Source organism: Psammomys obesus, unplaced genomic scaffold, assembly GCF_907164565.1.
Source record: "Psammomys obesus unplaced genomic scaffold, mPsaObe1.curated_primary_1811, whole genome shotgun sequence".
Classification (NCBI taxonomy): Eukaryota; Metazoa; Chordata; class Mammalia; order Rodentia; family Muridae; genus Psammomys; species Psammomys obesus.
Genome location: NW_026596256.1, coordinates 3,446,084 through 3,463,218, shown reverse-complemented (window position 1 = coordinate 3,463,218; position 17,135 = coordinate 3,446,084). Strand labels below are relative to the sequence as shown.

Sequence of the window (17,135 nt, the reverse complement as noted above, 5' to 3'; positions counted from 1 at the left end):
GGCAGCGTTCCCAAAAATAGAACCTGAAGAAAAAGCCGAATAAGCAAAAATTATTTGCTCAGGGGACTTAGTCCCATTTTAATCTTTAGATGATGTCTATTTCTTTCCCCCTCATCATCCAGCCTAAGAGAAACATTAAAAAAAAAAAAAAAAAAAAAAAAAAAACAGGCAGAAATTAAATCACACTAGTCTCTTGAATTGCTAATAGGGTTTTAGTGACATAAAATAAAGAAATGTCTTGGAGGTTGAGAGCACAGTTTGCTCTCCCAGAGGACCAGGATTCTGTTTCCAGCACCCACATGGCTCCTCACAGCCATCTGCAGCTCCAGTTCCAGAGGATTCAATGGCCTTTCAGGTCTCTGAGGTCACTGCCCACACACTGGCACACAGCTATAAAGGCAAAACGCTTACATATGTAAAGTAAAATAGAGAAGTCCTGAAAAAATATGGTAAATAAAAAAGAAACGGTAAAGAGGCATGTCTTAATTCAACACTCAATTTTCTGATGTGCCATGTTGAAAAAAACACAGAATTCTGGGGTCCAGCAAGTCTCATTACACTTTGTTAATTAACAATACACCACAGAAACAGGTCGGCGGAGGACCAGATTCCAGCCAAGTTGGGACCTGTGTTAAACAGCTAGGAATGCCTCAAACACCAGAGAAAGGAAAAGCCAAACAACATATTTAAGTATTTTCCCGGACACAGTATGAACCTCAAATAAAAAGTAAGGAAGCTGTGAGAAGTCCACTTTGTGCCAGCATTTTTTCTTCTTCCTTCTTTCCTTCTTTCCTTCCTTCCTTGCTTTCTTTTGGGGGAAGAACTTTTGCTATTTTTTATTTAAATTTTTTTTATAATTTATTCACTTTATATCTTGATTGTAACCTCCTCCCTCATCTCCTCCTGTCCCACCCTCTCTCCCTCTTCCTCTCCCCTATTTCTCAGAAAGGGGGAGCACTCCTCTCCTACCATCTGACCCCAGCCTATCAAGTCTCATTAGGACTGTCTGCATCTTCTTCCTCTCTGGCCTGGCAATGACACCCACCCCAACCAGGGGAAACTGATCAAAGAACAAGCAACAGAGCCCATGTCAGAAAAAGCCCTTACTCCCCTTACTAGGGAACCCAAATGGAGACTGAGCTGCCTTTTGGCTACATCTGAGCAGGGGGTCTAGGTTCTTTTCATGCATGGTTCTTGGTTGGTGCATCAGTATCTGAATGCCCCCATGGGCCCAGAATTTTTGGCTTTGTTGGTCTACTTATGGAGTTCCTGTCAGCTCTGAGTCCTTCTATCCCCCCCTACACACACACACACACACACACACACACACACACACACACACATTATTCCATAAGACTCCCTGTGTTCTGCCCAAAGTTTGGCTGTGAGTTTTAGCATCTGCTACTGGGTGGAGTCTTTCAGAGGACATTTATGGTAGGCTCCCATCCTGTTCCTTCTCTTCAGCCACTTTTGGTGTCTATTCTATTTGCCCTTCTGAATGAGAATTAAGCATCCTCTCTAGGGTCCTCCTTATTATTTAGCTTCTTTAGGCCTGTGGATTGTAGTATGGTTATCCTGTATTATGTGGCTATTATCTGCTTGCAAGTGAGTTTATTCCATACGTGTTGTCTTTCTGGTCCTGGGTTAGCTCACTCAGAATGATCTTTTCTAGTTTCATCCATTTGCCTGCAAATTTCATGATTTCTTTGTTTTTAATAGTTGAGTAGTATTTCATTGTGTAAATGTGCCACAGTTTTCTTTATCCATTCTTCGGTTAAGGGACATCTAGGTTGTTTCCAGATTCTAGCTATTATGAATAAAGCTGCTATGAACATAGGTGAGCAAATGTCCTTACTGTATAATGGAGCATCTTTCAGGTATATATGCCTAGGAGTGGTACAGCTGGGTCCTTAGGAAGCACTATTCCCAACTGTGTGTGAAAGCGCCAGATTGATTTCCAGAGGGGTCGTACAAATTTGCACTCTCACCAGCAATGGAGAAGGGTTCCCCTTTCTCCACCTCCTCGCCAGCATGTGCTGTCACTTGAGTTTTTGATCTGTTTTCTACATAGATGTAGAAATGTACAAAAGTAATCCAAACTCAGGCAAGCTTGTACTGGAAGAGGGGAGAGGAGTCTCGGGAGCTGCCTGCTTTATCCACTCGTATTAGGAGCACATTGCTTTCCACTGAGGGGGCCGTGCTCTCCTGAGGAGAACAAAGTGACTGTCATCTGGTGAGCCAAATAAAAACCACTTAATGCTCAGGTTCTCATGTCGCTTTACTTTTCTCATTATTCTTTTATTTTCTTTAAACAGTGTTTGGCTATGTAGCTTATTGGATTAACCATAAAAAACACTGTAACATAAAAACATCAACATTGTAACATAAAAATTCAAAAAATACTGATTTAGAATATAATAAGAACCATGAGGCCAGCTCTCTCGGAATTTTTCTTCTCGGAATTGAATGCCGCCTTATATGAATGGCAGATGTTGAAGACAGTGAATTGCATGTGGCAAGGACGGCCCGACTGGCAGAAGCTCAGCCTCCGGTCCACATGGCGGAGGGGGCAGTGTGGCTGCCCGTGGCAGTCACAGCTGCACAGCTGCCCCAAATATGGCGCTTGGACTTTGGGAGAACGGAAAAAGCAGGAAAGGTACCCTGACCTGCCTGAGCCCCTCTGCTCCAAGCAGGTCACAGAACCTAAGACGACTATGAACTCCCTCTAAGCAGGACAGAGGAGCTACAGAGCCTGCATTTAAAGGGCGTCTATTGCTGTTCAACACTGGCACACAGCGAGGGAGGCAAATATATGGCCTTGCTCTTGCTATTGGCTCACACCCCACTCTGCCCTGTCCCATCACAGCTGTCTATGACAACCTGATTACTCACTAAACCTGAACAGGAAGCCATGGGATTAGCATCTACACAGTCTTTATCTTCTTATGAAGATCTGTATATCCCGTAAAATTTATTTTAAATATACTAACATGCTTTTCTCTAGGGGCCTGAGATCATGAACCGGGGATGGGAGGGCAGTGAGGAGACATGTCTCACCCTACACAGAAGTATCTTAAAGGCCCTATTCTTTCGTCTATTAACTCCAATTTCCAAAAAATACTCAAAAAAAAAAATCACCAGAGACAACACATATTCATCCGACACTTCATCGGAACACACCTTAAAGCAAAACCAAGGAAAATAAACTTAGTTTTTTCGCAACTGAAGAGAAGCAAGGAGTGGTTAAATCACTACAGGTTTATGCCTGAGAAAACAGTCCCCATTTACCACAATTAGAATCTTGAACACTACACAGTAGGTACGCACACCATTAGAAATCATGGAGGCTGCCGAGAGAGGAGCGGACACTGGACACTGAGCTACAAGTGGAAAGCACCTGAACGTTTTCATTAGCACACACACAGACAAGCAAAGCCAGGAAGGGCTCCTCATCCATGCGCATGATGCCATGCAAGGTCCCACGCACTCTACCACATCCGAGGAGTGGCTTCCTGCTGCTGCTGCTGCTGCTGCTGGCTTCTCTGATGACTTCCTCTGCCCCACCCCCCACCCACTCCCTGCCTGCCAGGAGCTCCCATCTACTGCTGGTAATCCACACTGTGGATTAGGACTGTGCTCAGGGCCCTGCTGCAGCTCTGTTTCCACCCCACCCCCCTTTCACAAAGTGCTTAGCATCCTGGAGAGAAACTGCTTTGCCTTCACTGTAATGTCCTTGATTGTTTTGTTTGCCTGTGAAGCCCCCAGAGATGTTTTCAGCAAGTACAACGAGTGATAAATATATAGTTCTGAACAAATTAATCAGAGGCTATAAAAGCTCTTGAGATCAAAGCAATTGCTTTTTCTTTGAATCTGCAGTACAAGTCACAGTGCTGCCAAACAGTAGGGTATCGATGACTCTTCAGTAAGCAAATGGATAAATGTATATATGTAAGTATGTAAGTGTGTATGTGCTTATGCCAAACACAGCCCCGGACTGTCTTCCTTTTAGATAAGCCCTTTTTCTAAGAAGGATAACAAGAACTCACCCAAGTCAAACTGGCCAGAGATGTAGCCACAGGTCTGCCGGACTTCTTCACTGTCCCAGCCCAGGGGGTAGAGGGCGCAGCCAGCACCAATCAACAAGCCTGTGAAGAGGTAAAACAAAAAGCCTTTACAAATCAAAGTTTAGAACAAGACAAGGCCACAGCGCCTGCTCTTTGCCGCTTACATTCCTTGAAACAACCTAAAGTCAGTCAGATTCCAAGAACAGTATCCAGTCTGCTTAAAATAAGAATAAAACCAGTAACAATTTAGCTTATTTCCAACTTTACCTTTTAAGAGCACTAAAAGTGTGTTAAGAAAATAAAATCAGAGCCTCTTTTAATCCCATTTGCAAAAAGCCAACCAATCCCATCAATCGCATGGAGAACTGATTCAAGAGCAGCAACATTAATGAGTCATGCCTCATTGTTCATTGGAATTTATGTTTCCAATGTGAGAGTCAACACAGAATGTTGTAATGTGAAATTTTAGCAGATGCAGAAGAAACAGATTTTCCGGAACCACGCCAGCTCAGGCCTTCTTGAGCATGTGAACTGCATTGTCTGCTCTTGCTCTGCTGAGCCTCACCCAACCTCCACACAGCTCGGGAGAATTCTGGGAGGTGGTCACATGGAGGCCTAAACCTTCACATACAGGGGATTTAAATTCCCAACACTGGACTCCGTAAGCTAATCTGACAGTAAGATCTGGCCACGCCTATCAGTAAGCATTATCATCAACCACAACACAAATATGCGGAGACTGTAGCACTGATCCACAGTTGTGTGATGGGTGCGAATGAGGTATATCAAAGACCATGTTAGCAGCGCCCCATGGGAACATCCTTTAACACGGCAGCATGGATGAAGAATGCCGTAACACAGACACACTGAATCCTGTTTGTTTCTCTGTCTCCCTGCCCAGTCTTTGCCCTGCTTTATACCCCAGGATAAAGTGAGTGAGTGCCATTGGGCAAATCAGCTGTTTCTCTTAGCAGCCATCCAGAGCAGAACTATTCAGTCCCTCTCCCCTGCCTCCTCCCTCACCCCTCCACCAACACTGTTTCTAACTATGAAGAGAGGCATTCCCCACAATATGACATAGGACATCACCCACAAAGCAGCAAGGCAAGGTTTTCCTGACCAGGTAAATGCTCCTTGTCCAATTTGGAAAGAAATATTCTAATTTACTAGTCATGGAGTCTTGGTCGTGTGGTATGCTAGCTGGGTTTGGGCCCTGAACAGAAAGGAGCTGGCTCATGCTTAGCTATGCATGTATATTCCTGTGTATATAAGGAGGAGGCCAGCAGTTCCCTAAAGAGCAACATACCTGGGACTCAGTTCCTTAACAAAATCCAGGACTGTCTTTGTGAAATCATGAAATGTAGACTCAGGCACATAAATCAGTAATACTTTTGTACACAGGAAACTTACACTGTATATGTGAATTTTAGGCAGACTCTCCTTCATTACACCTCAGTCTGGCACATGAATTTTAGAAAGCATCTACAAACATATGCTCACATTTAAAAATTGGTGGTTCTTCAGAGTTCACTAGCTCATGGAATTTTTATGATAATATTTATGTAGACTGTTTTGTCATCTGCTACTGTCTGCCCACAGGAAGGATACTGTAGACTCAAACAATTTTGAGGAACCATTCTGGAAGACAAATATATATATATATATATATATATATATATATATATATATATATATATATCTTTGGCCTAACTGGTGGCCACAGGTTTTAGGCTCTGTAGGTAAACACCAATGGTTAGCAAATGTCTGAACTGGCAGGTGAGAAGCAAGAACTGAATTCTGTTCTGAATTCTGAATCAATTCTGCTTCACAGTGAAGGATCCTGGCAACTCCATCAAGGACTCAGCCTCATTAGCATTTCACAACATAATGGAAGGATCAGACTGAAGACTCAGAGAACTTTAGGTTGTATCAGGCAATGCTGACCTCCCATTCAGTGGAAGCGTTACTGAATTTGGGGTCATGACCTGTGTCCCAAGCCAGGTCTAGCCATCCATTCCCAATAATCCAATTTAAAAAAGCCAAATTAATAGTGGAAAGCAGAAAAATGAGATTTATTCAATGTAGTCACACTGCAAGAGGGATAAAGAGCTCCAGGGGGTCCCTCCAGTTTTAGGGGTCCCAGGGAGAGGCTGAAGTTTAAATAGTGGGCCATGGCCATGCACATCTAAGCAGACCCAGTCAAGGATATGGTCCTGCCTACTACTGACTCATCCTTCCTGGGCTTCAGTCTCATCCTGTGAGGGGGTCTGACAAGTTGAGAGAACTGTGGGAAGTCTCTTTCTGGGAGGTAAGTTTCCACTCTGGTCTTCTCCACCATCAGATTCCTGGGGAAATTCCCCAGTTCTCTGGGGTCTGCTGTTTCTATGATCTGATAGATTGAGAGCCACAAACGCCTCTTTAGAATGTTTTCCTTTCTGCCAGTCCCGTCACAGAAGGGTGGGGTGGCAAGTGGCTGCCATATTGCACAGTGCAAATATTGACCATCTTCATAGCTTCAGAGAACTCTAGTGGAGAGTCCTGCTCTAGAAGGACAAACTTCAAAAGGCTCTGGTCAGGTGCTAGCCTTTCTGCAGATAGTGGACTTGAGATTTGGGGAGGGGCTTCCAGGCACCTACTTCCTGTCACCCAGAGGAGGCAGTGAGACATCAGGCTCTTTTGACCCCTGGGTCTCTGATTTCCAGAATTTCTTAAGGTAGCTTCTCTGACCTTCACTTTCCTAGACCTTCCAGTGGGCCTGCAAAACTTCAAGCTCTTGGGGCTTCCTACTGAAATTCCCTGGTTTGGTTGAGTCCAGGGCGGGCCCATGACTCACTCACAGAGGAGACGTGATACAATTTTCAGTCTCTCCTACTGTTCAAACACTATGCATATGTTCAATGAAACATCACCTTGAATAAGGTTTGGACTACTTTTTATAGCTCTGGGGAAGGACAGATAGAGATATTTACCTCAGAAGGGTTAGCCTTTACCCATCTCTTTGGAGACCTCTTAGGTTCGGGAATTTAACAGGCTGATTGACCTCTCTAGGAGGACAGGTTTCTGAGCAGATGCTTCAAATGTCAACTAGCTGCCCTTAAGGTGTGGACTGCAGTTAACCAGCATTTCATGGTCTCTGCGGACTGTACCACATTGTAAAATAAAAGTGACTGAAGATGACATTGAGAGCATCTTCTGCAATGAGAGAGACCTGCCATCACCCAGCTGTATCTCTACTCAATCAGCCTCAGTCTGTGATGTAGAAATGTTTAGCCAAAGCACAATTCAGGAGCCCCTGACTTACCGTTCACGTGGGCATTCATTATATGCTATGCTGAAATGGGGGTCACAGATGAAGTGTTCGCTCAAGTGGGATCTTAGTGACCCAACAGGTTTTGATAGTTCTGGTTGCTTAATTTGTTCACCAGGAATAAATAATAAGTGGCCCGATGGAATCTCTTAGCTTACAAACTTAGAGAGATTTTTCTTTACTGTATTTATAGATCTTGTTACCATCTGGGCTTGATTTTTAAATAAGTTCTTTTGCCACTACATCAAAAAAGTCATGAAAAAAAAGCTGTATTTTATCACATGTTTTGAAAAAAAAAAACCTGTGTAGTCAGGAGGGACAGTGAGAAGGGTGCTCTGAGAGAGGGCAGCTGCCTTAGGAGGTGCTAATGGAGGTGGGAGGCTGGGAGGGCGAGAGGAAAGCTCACTGGGGATTGAGAAGGAATCTATTTTTGCAATCCCAGAGACTCTGCAAGTTTCAAGAGGTCATGAGTAAGTCACAAATTATAAATTAGCTACATCTTTCCCTTTCACCTATCCTTATGACAGCAGTCATGAGGGGGGATGGGGTCAGGGGCCAACAACATCACAAATAAGGTCACTGTGTCAAGTGTAGAGAAATCCTGCCTACTTAAAAAAAAAAAGGAATAAATAAAAGAGAAAGCTAGGTGCCTCAATAATTCTTTAACAAATCCATCTGAATAATATGTTGGCTATTAGGCCATTCCATCCTGAGTACCTAGGGCTTGAGGCACACTCTGTTCAAGCACAACTAAAATATTTTAAGAGCCACGTCAGTGGACTGACCTTCTGCAAGAAGCCAATGTTAGTAGAAAAAAGACCTTTGGTAAAGGCGAAGAGGCAGACACTCGGGAGTGGTGCTGGCTAAGGTCAAAAGGAAGTCTACTTTCAGGGCTGGAGAGATGGTTCAGTGGTTAAACGCCCTCGCTGCTTTTGCAGACGACCTGGGTTTAGTTCCCAGCACCTACACGGTGGCTCACAAGCATCTGCAGCTCCAGTGCTGGGGATATAGTACCCTCTTCTGGCCTCTCTGCTCATTATAGGCTCATGTAGGCAGAACACTCATTCATATGGAATGAAAAAATGACTTAATAAAAATTTTAGGAGTGTAACCTTTAGCCTGGTGAGCCCCTCAGCATGGACACTTCATCTCTCCAAATACACCTACAAAGGAGCGTCTGTCTAGTGGTTCTTTTTCCTGTCCACACAAGGCTACCACTATCTGCCGTAATCCTAATCATTTCTTAGAATTTGAATGTGAAGGCTAAACTCTGAAAGAGTTCAGAGGTTCAAGAACAAACCTGAGGCTGGGAAAAAATTTTTTTTTCTTCTGCAGAACTCTTTCTATTCAAACTCAGCACTGAACACTTGGCCAGGGGAATATTAACATAACAATTCAGATCCTGCCAAGAAGGCAAAACAAACCTCTAGTCAGGCATTGCCAATTTCTCTCCCCAGGTGGGAAGAACAGAGTCCTCATGTTAAACTCATAAAGCCTTTTTTTTTTTTTTCCAGGCTACTCTTGAAAGTTTTTATGTGATCTCACTTCTTTTCCAGGACTATTAAGCCATTCTTTTTTTTTTTTTTTCAGCATTTTTTTTTTAAATAGTGTGACTTTTCCCACCCATTGCCTCTTCAGTGGTCACACCCGCCTTTCCCATCAATTCATCTTTTATATTTTCTGGATACTTTCATCTGTTCTCCAGCCCCTTTATCTCCCTTTTTGTGGCAAGCACTGAGGGGAAGTGGTTTTCTTTACTGTTCTCATAAAAGCTACTCAAGCTCATAGCCAGCTATCTCAACTTTCCATTGGAATGGGTTGGCAAGCTTCCATCTCAAAGTCTCCATATGCTAATTTGTGTAGGAGATGCTCTCCATTTCCACACCAGATAAGGACTCCTTTACAGAACTTAACAGAATAAACAGCCCTGGAGAGGAAGCGCCAGCAAGCTGTAGTGTTCTAACTCTTCAGAGCCCAAAAATGTAGCTAAAAGCAAACTATAGATTGTATATCAAGGAGGGTTGTTTGGGCTCGTACGGCCTCAGAGTACTGAGCAGAAACAGAGGCACGGAGAATGTAAGAAGCTTGTCCAAGAAAAAGGAAACTCAGGTTAGCTGCAGGGCTCTGGAATCTCAGTCCAGGGCTCTTTCTCACCCATCATGACCTCAGCCCACTCTAGGGCCTCAAGCCCACACCTGCACACAAGCATGGGGTCAAACAGGGACATGCTGGCTTTGGCCCTATCATGTTCTGCTGTGAGTATCTCTGACCCCCAGTGTCTCTTCTACTGCTGACCCCTGACTATTTCATCCATCACCAGTTCTTTATGTCTTGAGATCTTTGCTTCTCTGAAAGTCGGATTCTTTCTCTCTGATAGAGATGCTTTTGTTATTGATTCTGGGGATCATAGCCTGGGACCTTAGCCAGGTTTGATCACCAATGGTCCTCAGTAAGCAGATCAAAAGAGCCAACTTAATAGTGGAAAGCAGAAAAAGAAAAAGAAGGCTTAGTCAATGTGGCCACATCGGGAAGAGGGAAAGAGGGATTCTGGGACACCCTCAAAGTTTGATGGTCCTGAAGTGAGGCTAAAGTTTAAATAGAAGGCTAAGTATATGCACATCTAAGAGTTCATGGTCAAGGTCGTGGTCCCATCCACCACTGATCCACCATTATCCCAGCTTCAGTTTCATCCTTATGGTGGTCTGACAAGTTGTTAAAGCCCTGTGGAATCTCTTTCTGGAAAAAAACAAACAAACAACAACAACAACAAAAAAAAACAAAAACAAAAACAAAAAAAAAACCCCTTCCTTCTTCCCTTTCTGCTTCTCCCAACATCAGGTTCCTGGAGAAATTCCCACTTCTTTGGGACCTGTGGCTTCAACACTCTGATGGTAAGACTGAGAGACACAAGTATCTTTTTGGAATATCTTTATTTTCATGCCTTAGGTTAAATGCTCAAACTCCATCATGAAAACACCTGTTGTTTAAGGTCTAGAAACTTCCACATTCAGCCTCTCCACGCTGCCCAGCAATGAGCTCTAGTTTTCACCCCTCCAAGGATCATGAGCATAAACCAAGGCTTACTTGAGGTTGTAGATTGTATTGCAGCTATTTCTGTGTCATGTCTCCTGCATATGTGATTACTTTCATTCAATATGTTCATTCATAATATTTGTTAAATATTAAGTCAGGGTAGCATTACTATTTGGCCCTTTCAGAAGCCTTTGGAAATAACATAATAGTTCATAATTGATAAATAATATGAGACTTATAATTGCCTGTTTTTAATATAAAAGCTTCTCAAAGTCGGCCTGAACCTAAATGTGCGGCAGTGTGTTGGGGAGACACACCGGGGTTCTGAGTCTTGAGCTGGTACTCCCAACCTCAAGCTCCCTGACCCCTGCAAAGAGCCACACTCTCCCTGTCCCATCCTCCATACCCAGGTGCACCAGCCCTCTGAGCCTGAGCCAGCCAGCTGCCTGCAATCAAAGGAAAGGACAGGCCCTCTGAAACCTGTCAATCCCTGCTTTGTTGGGTCCCGTGACCCCAGGATGAGCCCTAGGACACAGAGAATCTCTGTCCAGAAGGTGCACCCGCAGGCATCATGGCGAGGAGCACCTCGGCACTGCAATGCAAGTACAATGAGGTCACCGATGTTTTATCCAATCACGGCCAGATTCTGTTTATTCATCCTGAAGATGGCTTTAGGTTTTCTTAAAATGTTTTTCCAAATGGTCCATCAATCTTCACGTTTTTCCCTCTTTTCCAGCTCAAGTGACAGAAGACACAAAAGACAGATACAGTGTGCTAGGTGCGGATGCCTTCATAGCTCACAGAGATGCCTCATAAGCTAATTTCAGCCATGAGTGGCTTGTCATCTTCTCTCTTTCCAGGGACCCAGGCAATTGCCGGTACAAAAATAATAATAATAGTTGATTCTGACGATGAAAGTTTGGGGGAAGGGCATCACTATCTGCATGTGACAGCTGTCAACTGAGTGAAGGCTTCGTCTTCCCAGCCTCGGGCTACAAGCTCCTCAGCTCCATCAGCCAGGATCTGCAAAATGAGGGAAAAGAGCTTCTCCTTGAGCTTCGGCCAGGGTTAAAGGAGATGGCATTTGTAAAGAAATAGCATAGTCCTTGATCTCAACAGCCAGTGAATGTTCTTCCTTGGAAGCCTTAAATCTCTGCTGCAGGCAGAAAGGGTGGGGCTGTGTTTGCTTATACACTGGCAGGATGTATGGGGTCCTTGTCTCTCCAAGAAGATTCTCTTCCTAGAAGAAAAAATAGCGAGGGCCCTAGCAGGAGTATTCCTACAACTGTGAGCACTGAGCACTTGCTCTCCAAGTCATATCAGCCGCACATACCTCAGTGCAAATGAGACATTCCTGGCCTGACAACCCTCCTGTACAAGCAGGGGAGGAACATTCTTATGCTTTTCCATTTCGCCTATTTTCTATCTTTTTTGCTACTGTTTTACTTTTAGCGGCACCATTTATCTGAGTCAAGTAGAGCCAGAACTGATGGAGCAGGTGGAACACCCTTGACAGGGGTGACCGGAAGGTGTCCCGGGACGACCAGGTGGTGCATGGCTGCAGCTTGACACATGCATTTCAGGGCTTTTACTGTAAGCCTCATGGAAAATGCTCACGATGCTCAATGCTGCATCTATACCTCTGAGGCAAAAGAGGCGGTATTTTCAGAGACCCTATGCTGTCCCACATCTGTGTTAGGACTCAAAACAAAGCCACGGTAGTTTTCAAATTTTCAGAGTGCTGTACAGAACAATATATGAGAGAATGAGCTTTGGCGGTTGCGGGCACTTGTTAAAACCCAGCTTCTGGTTTATGGCTCTGGAACAGCTCCTGATGAGGCTGAGTGCTGGCTAGGACCCACATGGAGCAGCAAGCTTTGGGTCTGCTACCACCCTGGTTAGACATGTGAACATGAGCCTTTAACCTCTCTGAGCTCAGATCTTCATGTACATGGTAGTCCTAATTCTTCTGTCTTAGCACTGTGCCTAATTTGGCATTGTTGTAAGAAATAAACTAAAGGCTTAAAACTGTCTCATTTGGAGCATGGCATACAATAGTGGCTTAGTCTGAACCATGATTTAGTCAATGCTGATACCAATCATGTTCCTGCTGGAGAAGTACCTCAACCAGCACCCATTCTAGATTTTCATCGGTGGCTATCGGTGCTCATGAGTTTAAAGTGAACACACAAGCGAAAATGTGGTCTCATCAAAAGCAGAAATACTTTATTGCTTGTTCATATCTGCACAATAGACACATTTCCTAGAGCCAACCACAGACCTATGGCTAAGAGTTACTATATCCCCATCTAACATGGTATTATAATGTTTTCAACTCTTAGAAGAGTTGAGAGACATACACAGCTCACCTACCGCAGGAGATCTAAGACTGACAGGTCTTTAGAATTTGTTTATCTCTTTGTTTATCACCTACCTATCCAACTTCCCATTTCTCTATGGATCTGGGAGTCCATCCTTTGGGGAGCTGGGGGGGGGGGAAGAGTATTTGTTATAATAGGTATTGAGCCTCAACTAACACAATTCATGTTATCTCTTATACACCAACCTCCTGCTGTATGCAAAAAGTTTGTCATTATCCATGCACCATCCTCTATCCTTTGGCCCAGAAGGCATTGAAACTGAGACCCATCAACTCTGGAAAATGATTTATGCACAAATTTCAAGAAAGGACACTTCTAACCCTTTCACATTTCCCAAACGACTATCCTGCTCGCTAAAATAGAAACATCTAGCTTTGGCTCTCTGACCCAGAAATACCAGTGGGAGTTCAAGAGACACTTCAGAAAGCCCAGAATGACAGCAGAGCTCACTTTTAAGTACAAGTATTCACCCTTAAGGGTCCCTGTGTAGCTTTTCGCAAAATGAATTATTCTTAAAGTGTTAAAAAAAAAAAAACTGAAACAACCATCATAAATGAGCATGCAAGTTTTTTTTTTTTTTTTTTTTTAAACAGGGCTAAGCTCCAACAATACCCTTTCAGAAATTAAACAAAAACACACTTGAACTCTTAAGGACACTGCAAAATCTGGGCTCCTTCTCTCCTTGCTTGGAAAATGCAGTGTAGCTTCCAACAGCACTCCAGTCAGTGTGTGCCCAGCCACAGAAAAATTTTCCAGCGGAAAACTGTTGGGACGAGGGCTTTGGAGCCTGTATTCAAATATTTGGTCTGCTGCATACTAGATACTGGCTGAGCAAGTCTTAAACTTGAGTTCTAGAAGTTTCTTCATAGAGTGGACATGCTAATGTCTCCTACAGAGTCATTGTGAAAGTCAAATAAAACATGGCTAAAGCCCCAGCACAGTGTAAGGGATACAGCTCCCATCTCATGAAATTCTCACAAGGTGGGAGCTATGCTAGGAACATTTACTTTTATTTGTAGAACAGAGCCTATATGAAAGGGAAGTGCGCTACCTTCAGGGTACATCATTTTATAGGACAGGCTTGCAAAATGCTGGCATTCAAGGGCAGATAACACCATGTGTCTATTCTCACAGATAGCACAGCTCAGCATCATGAAACACAATGCTCTCCCCAGCCACCTCCCAGCCTGACAAGCATCCAGATCTTTGCTTTGATTCCTGATAAACAATCAGTTCAGCTTCGTTCACCGGGGGCCCTGCTCTGAGCGTGGGAAACAGCCTCATTCAGGTCTGATGCACTCATCATGAATCTTCCCAGGATCCCTGGGCTAACTGACACCAGGGACCTCAGTGGTGAGATCAAGGGCCAATCAATGCATAGACTGTCCCTGAAGATCAGGTTCTTGTCACATGGTCTCTTGCAAGAAGAACTGGGGCAGATTTAGGAGTTGTGTCTTGTTTAAATGGAGATAGACACAGAATCCAGAAGCTCTGATTCCAAGCAGAATGCAAGAAGTACCTTGTCTTGACAATACAGAAGACCAATGGGCTGGTGACCTCTAAGAAGGGCTGGCTGGCCTGGGATCCAGTGGGATTTAAGTAAACCAAGTTCCACGAGGAGAAAAGAGAAGCAGGAGTGTAATTAGAAGGAATGCCTGCTTTGAACATTATGTGGCTGCAATAAGCATTTTTACTTATTATTCAGGATGAATGAAGAAGGAGCATGGTCAGATTTTACCTCAAATCAAGTCCTGAGCCAAAAGCTTATAGTACAAGGGCGTCAGTTAGGTTTGGAGTCAGAGGGTCAGGGCGTGGCCAGGATCTGGATTAGGCCTGTCAATTCCTTGAGCCCCAGGATTACTCTCAAGGCTACCTAGACTGCTTGCAGCTGGTATGACAGCAGAGCAACGCACACAATTGCACAGCACATAATAGATGCGCCATAGCTGGTGGCCCATCGTGTTTGCACAAGGCGTGGGAGGGAAAGCATCTCTCAGTACGGGCACATGCGGAGAGAATCAACCAGTGGAGGAAAACATATCCCTTGCCAGGATCTTTTCTTTTCAGTGATAGTTACCGAACCCTGGGCCTTGCACACGCCACCCACTGTTTTACCAAAGTCCTCTCTCCAGTCTTGATATCCTAACAGCATGAAACTACTAAAGACAGTAGAGAACTGTGCTAGAGGAATCTACAAGAGGTGTATCTGGTCCCCGAGACACTCATTCGAGTGTTCTGGTGGTCTGGCTTCAACCACAGGAGTTTATTTCAGTTTTGACATAAAGTTAAGCCGGAAGAGCAGAACTCATGCCTTACTAACAAACCAAGTCAAACAACAAGGTGCCAAAATGTTATGGCTGGCAGGTCTTGAGGGCTCATTTTCTCCACCAATTAAAGAATTAAAAGGCAAGGGAAAAAAAATCTCAGACACAACAGATAGAAACAGCGAACAAACATTATTACATTTAATACCCATGACTGCATAGAAGATATAAGACATTTATAACGGGTTTCAAATGAATTTTTGACTTAAAATACACAACTCTCATTAATTATTTTTACTCATAAACTACCCTCTTCCACCAATGAAATATTAAAAAATCTGACCATCTCGTACCATTATTAATGTGCACCAAAAGTAAGGCACACAGGTGGGCAACACAATCAAATACTTTGAACACACACACACACACACACACACACACACACACACACACACCCCTACTCTGTGTGACTTCAGAAAGTAAGAACCCCATCTGTTTTCCTCGGGTCCTTTAAAAATACCATCAATTCCACTAAAACATAGCACAGCCATCTGGAATAGCCGACAGACAGCAATTGGGAAGAAATGTCTTTCAGGGCCTCTAGAATGATTTTCCGTTCTGTTTTCTTTCCCTCCAGAAATGTCAAGGATAACTGCAGCTCTTTACTTTCCATCTGTGATTTCACCATCAGTCCCAAGTAAGTTGGGAAAATTGAGAATTTTGTTTTCACTGGGTTCAATTTCTAAAACTTTAACTGAATTTTTCTTGGCTAACAGGTTGTCTTTAGTGACTTTTAAATATTTTAAGATAAAGCATGGATTAAGGATGTACATATTAGTGTATCTTCCAAGTAAGTCTCAGTGGGGAACAAAAATATATTTTTCAATGCAGTGATAGACAGTCACAATAAAATTACACACTTTAAAATGAGTACATGCTATGCTTGAACTGATGAATCGGCAGAAAGTACAATCAGAACCAATCCTTTAGAAATGTTTTAAAAAATTTTAGATGTATAGGTATTTGCCTGTGTGTGTATTATGTGTTACTTGCATACCAGGTGCCTTTGGAGGCCAGACAGGGGTGGCAGGTTCACTGGAACTGGAGTTAGAGATGGTTGTGAGTCGTCACATGGATGCTGGGAACTGAACTTATGTCCTCTGTAAAAGCAGCACGTGCTGTTAGCTGCTGAGCCATCTCTCCAGGCCCACAATCAATAGCCTAAAGATCTAACTATGAGTTTTACTCAGACAAAAGTATAAATATCAGATGCTCAAGGTTTGAACTCAAAGTCCAAACAATGACATAAATATTTTGGGCGTACACAGTACAGCTCATAACAGGCAGGTCACAGTTTGGGGATTAAGTTCCCAAATGCAAGAGCTAAAAGGAATCCTCAAAATGACCTAATGGTTCTTTTTCAAATTTGCCATCAAAACAGTTCTAAAGAAAAAGAAAATGGACCATTTGTCTTTCTTCTATCAATTGAAAAATTAATGTGGAAATTTTTATGTTATGGCACAGAAAATCTTTTTTTTTAATATGTAAAAATATTTTCCTACAAATGTTAAATTTGATACCCCAGTGAGTTATTTTGTGTTCCTCCTGTGCCTTCTTCTGCATGAGCACCACACCCACGTTTCCGTAAGCATGTATGCCAGTTGGTGTTAGCAGGAGGAAGCTAACTGGCACCTGGAAGAGATTAAGGGACAGGCTCAAATCAAAGGTAGTAAAAATCAAAACCAAACAGCAGCAATAAACGTAAGAAGCAGAATGAACCCATTCTTCATCCAAAGCTTGTGTTTTCGCAATGCCACAACGCCACAGAGAAAAGATACAAGTGCCCGATAGGACTGGCATAGACGGCTCCATGTTTAAAGAGTTTTAGAATCACACATGGCTACCCTAAAGAAGACTCAGACTTCCTCCTGAACACAGCGGCTGGCCAGCCAACACCCCACTACAAGGTTGCAAAGAGAGCTTTCTCCCAGGCTCAGCAAGGTGGCTCAGCCCAGGCTCACTCCGGGCTGCTGTCCTCAATGGGACATTCCTGGCTTATTCAGGAGCAGACGGCATCACCTGAGAG

At 43.5% G+C, this 17,135-nt stretch overlaps 1 protein-coding gene across 1 annotated transcript in view; it reads right to left on the bottom strand.

Annotated features, from left to right (window-relative positions):
• Window positions 1-17,135, bottom strand: part of Lhfpl6 (LHFPL tetraspan subfamily member 6) — a 187,213-nt gene that overhangs the window by 23,358 nt on the left and 146,720 nt on the right. The window contains exon 3 of the mRNA XM_055596915.1: window positions 4,047-4,145. Within this exon, the coding sequence (XP_055452890.1) occupies window positions 4,047-4,145 (99 nt within the window). The remainder of the gene's footprint in view (window positions 1-4,046; window positions 4,146-17,135) is intronic.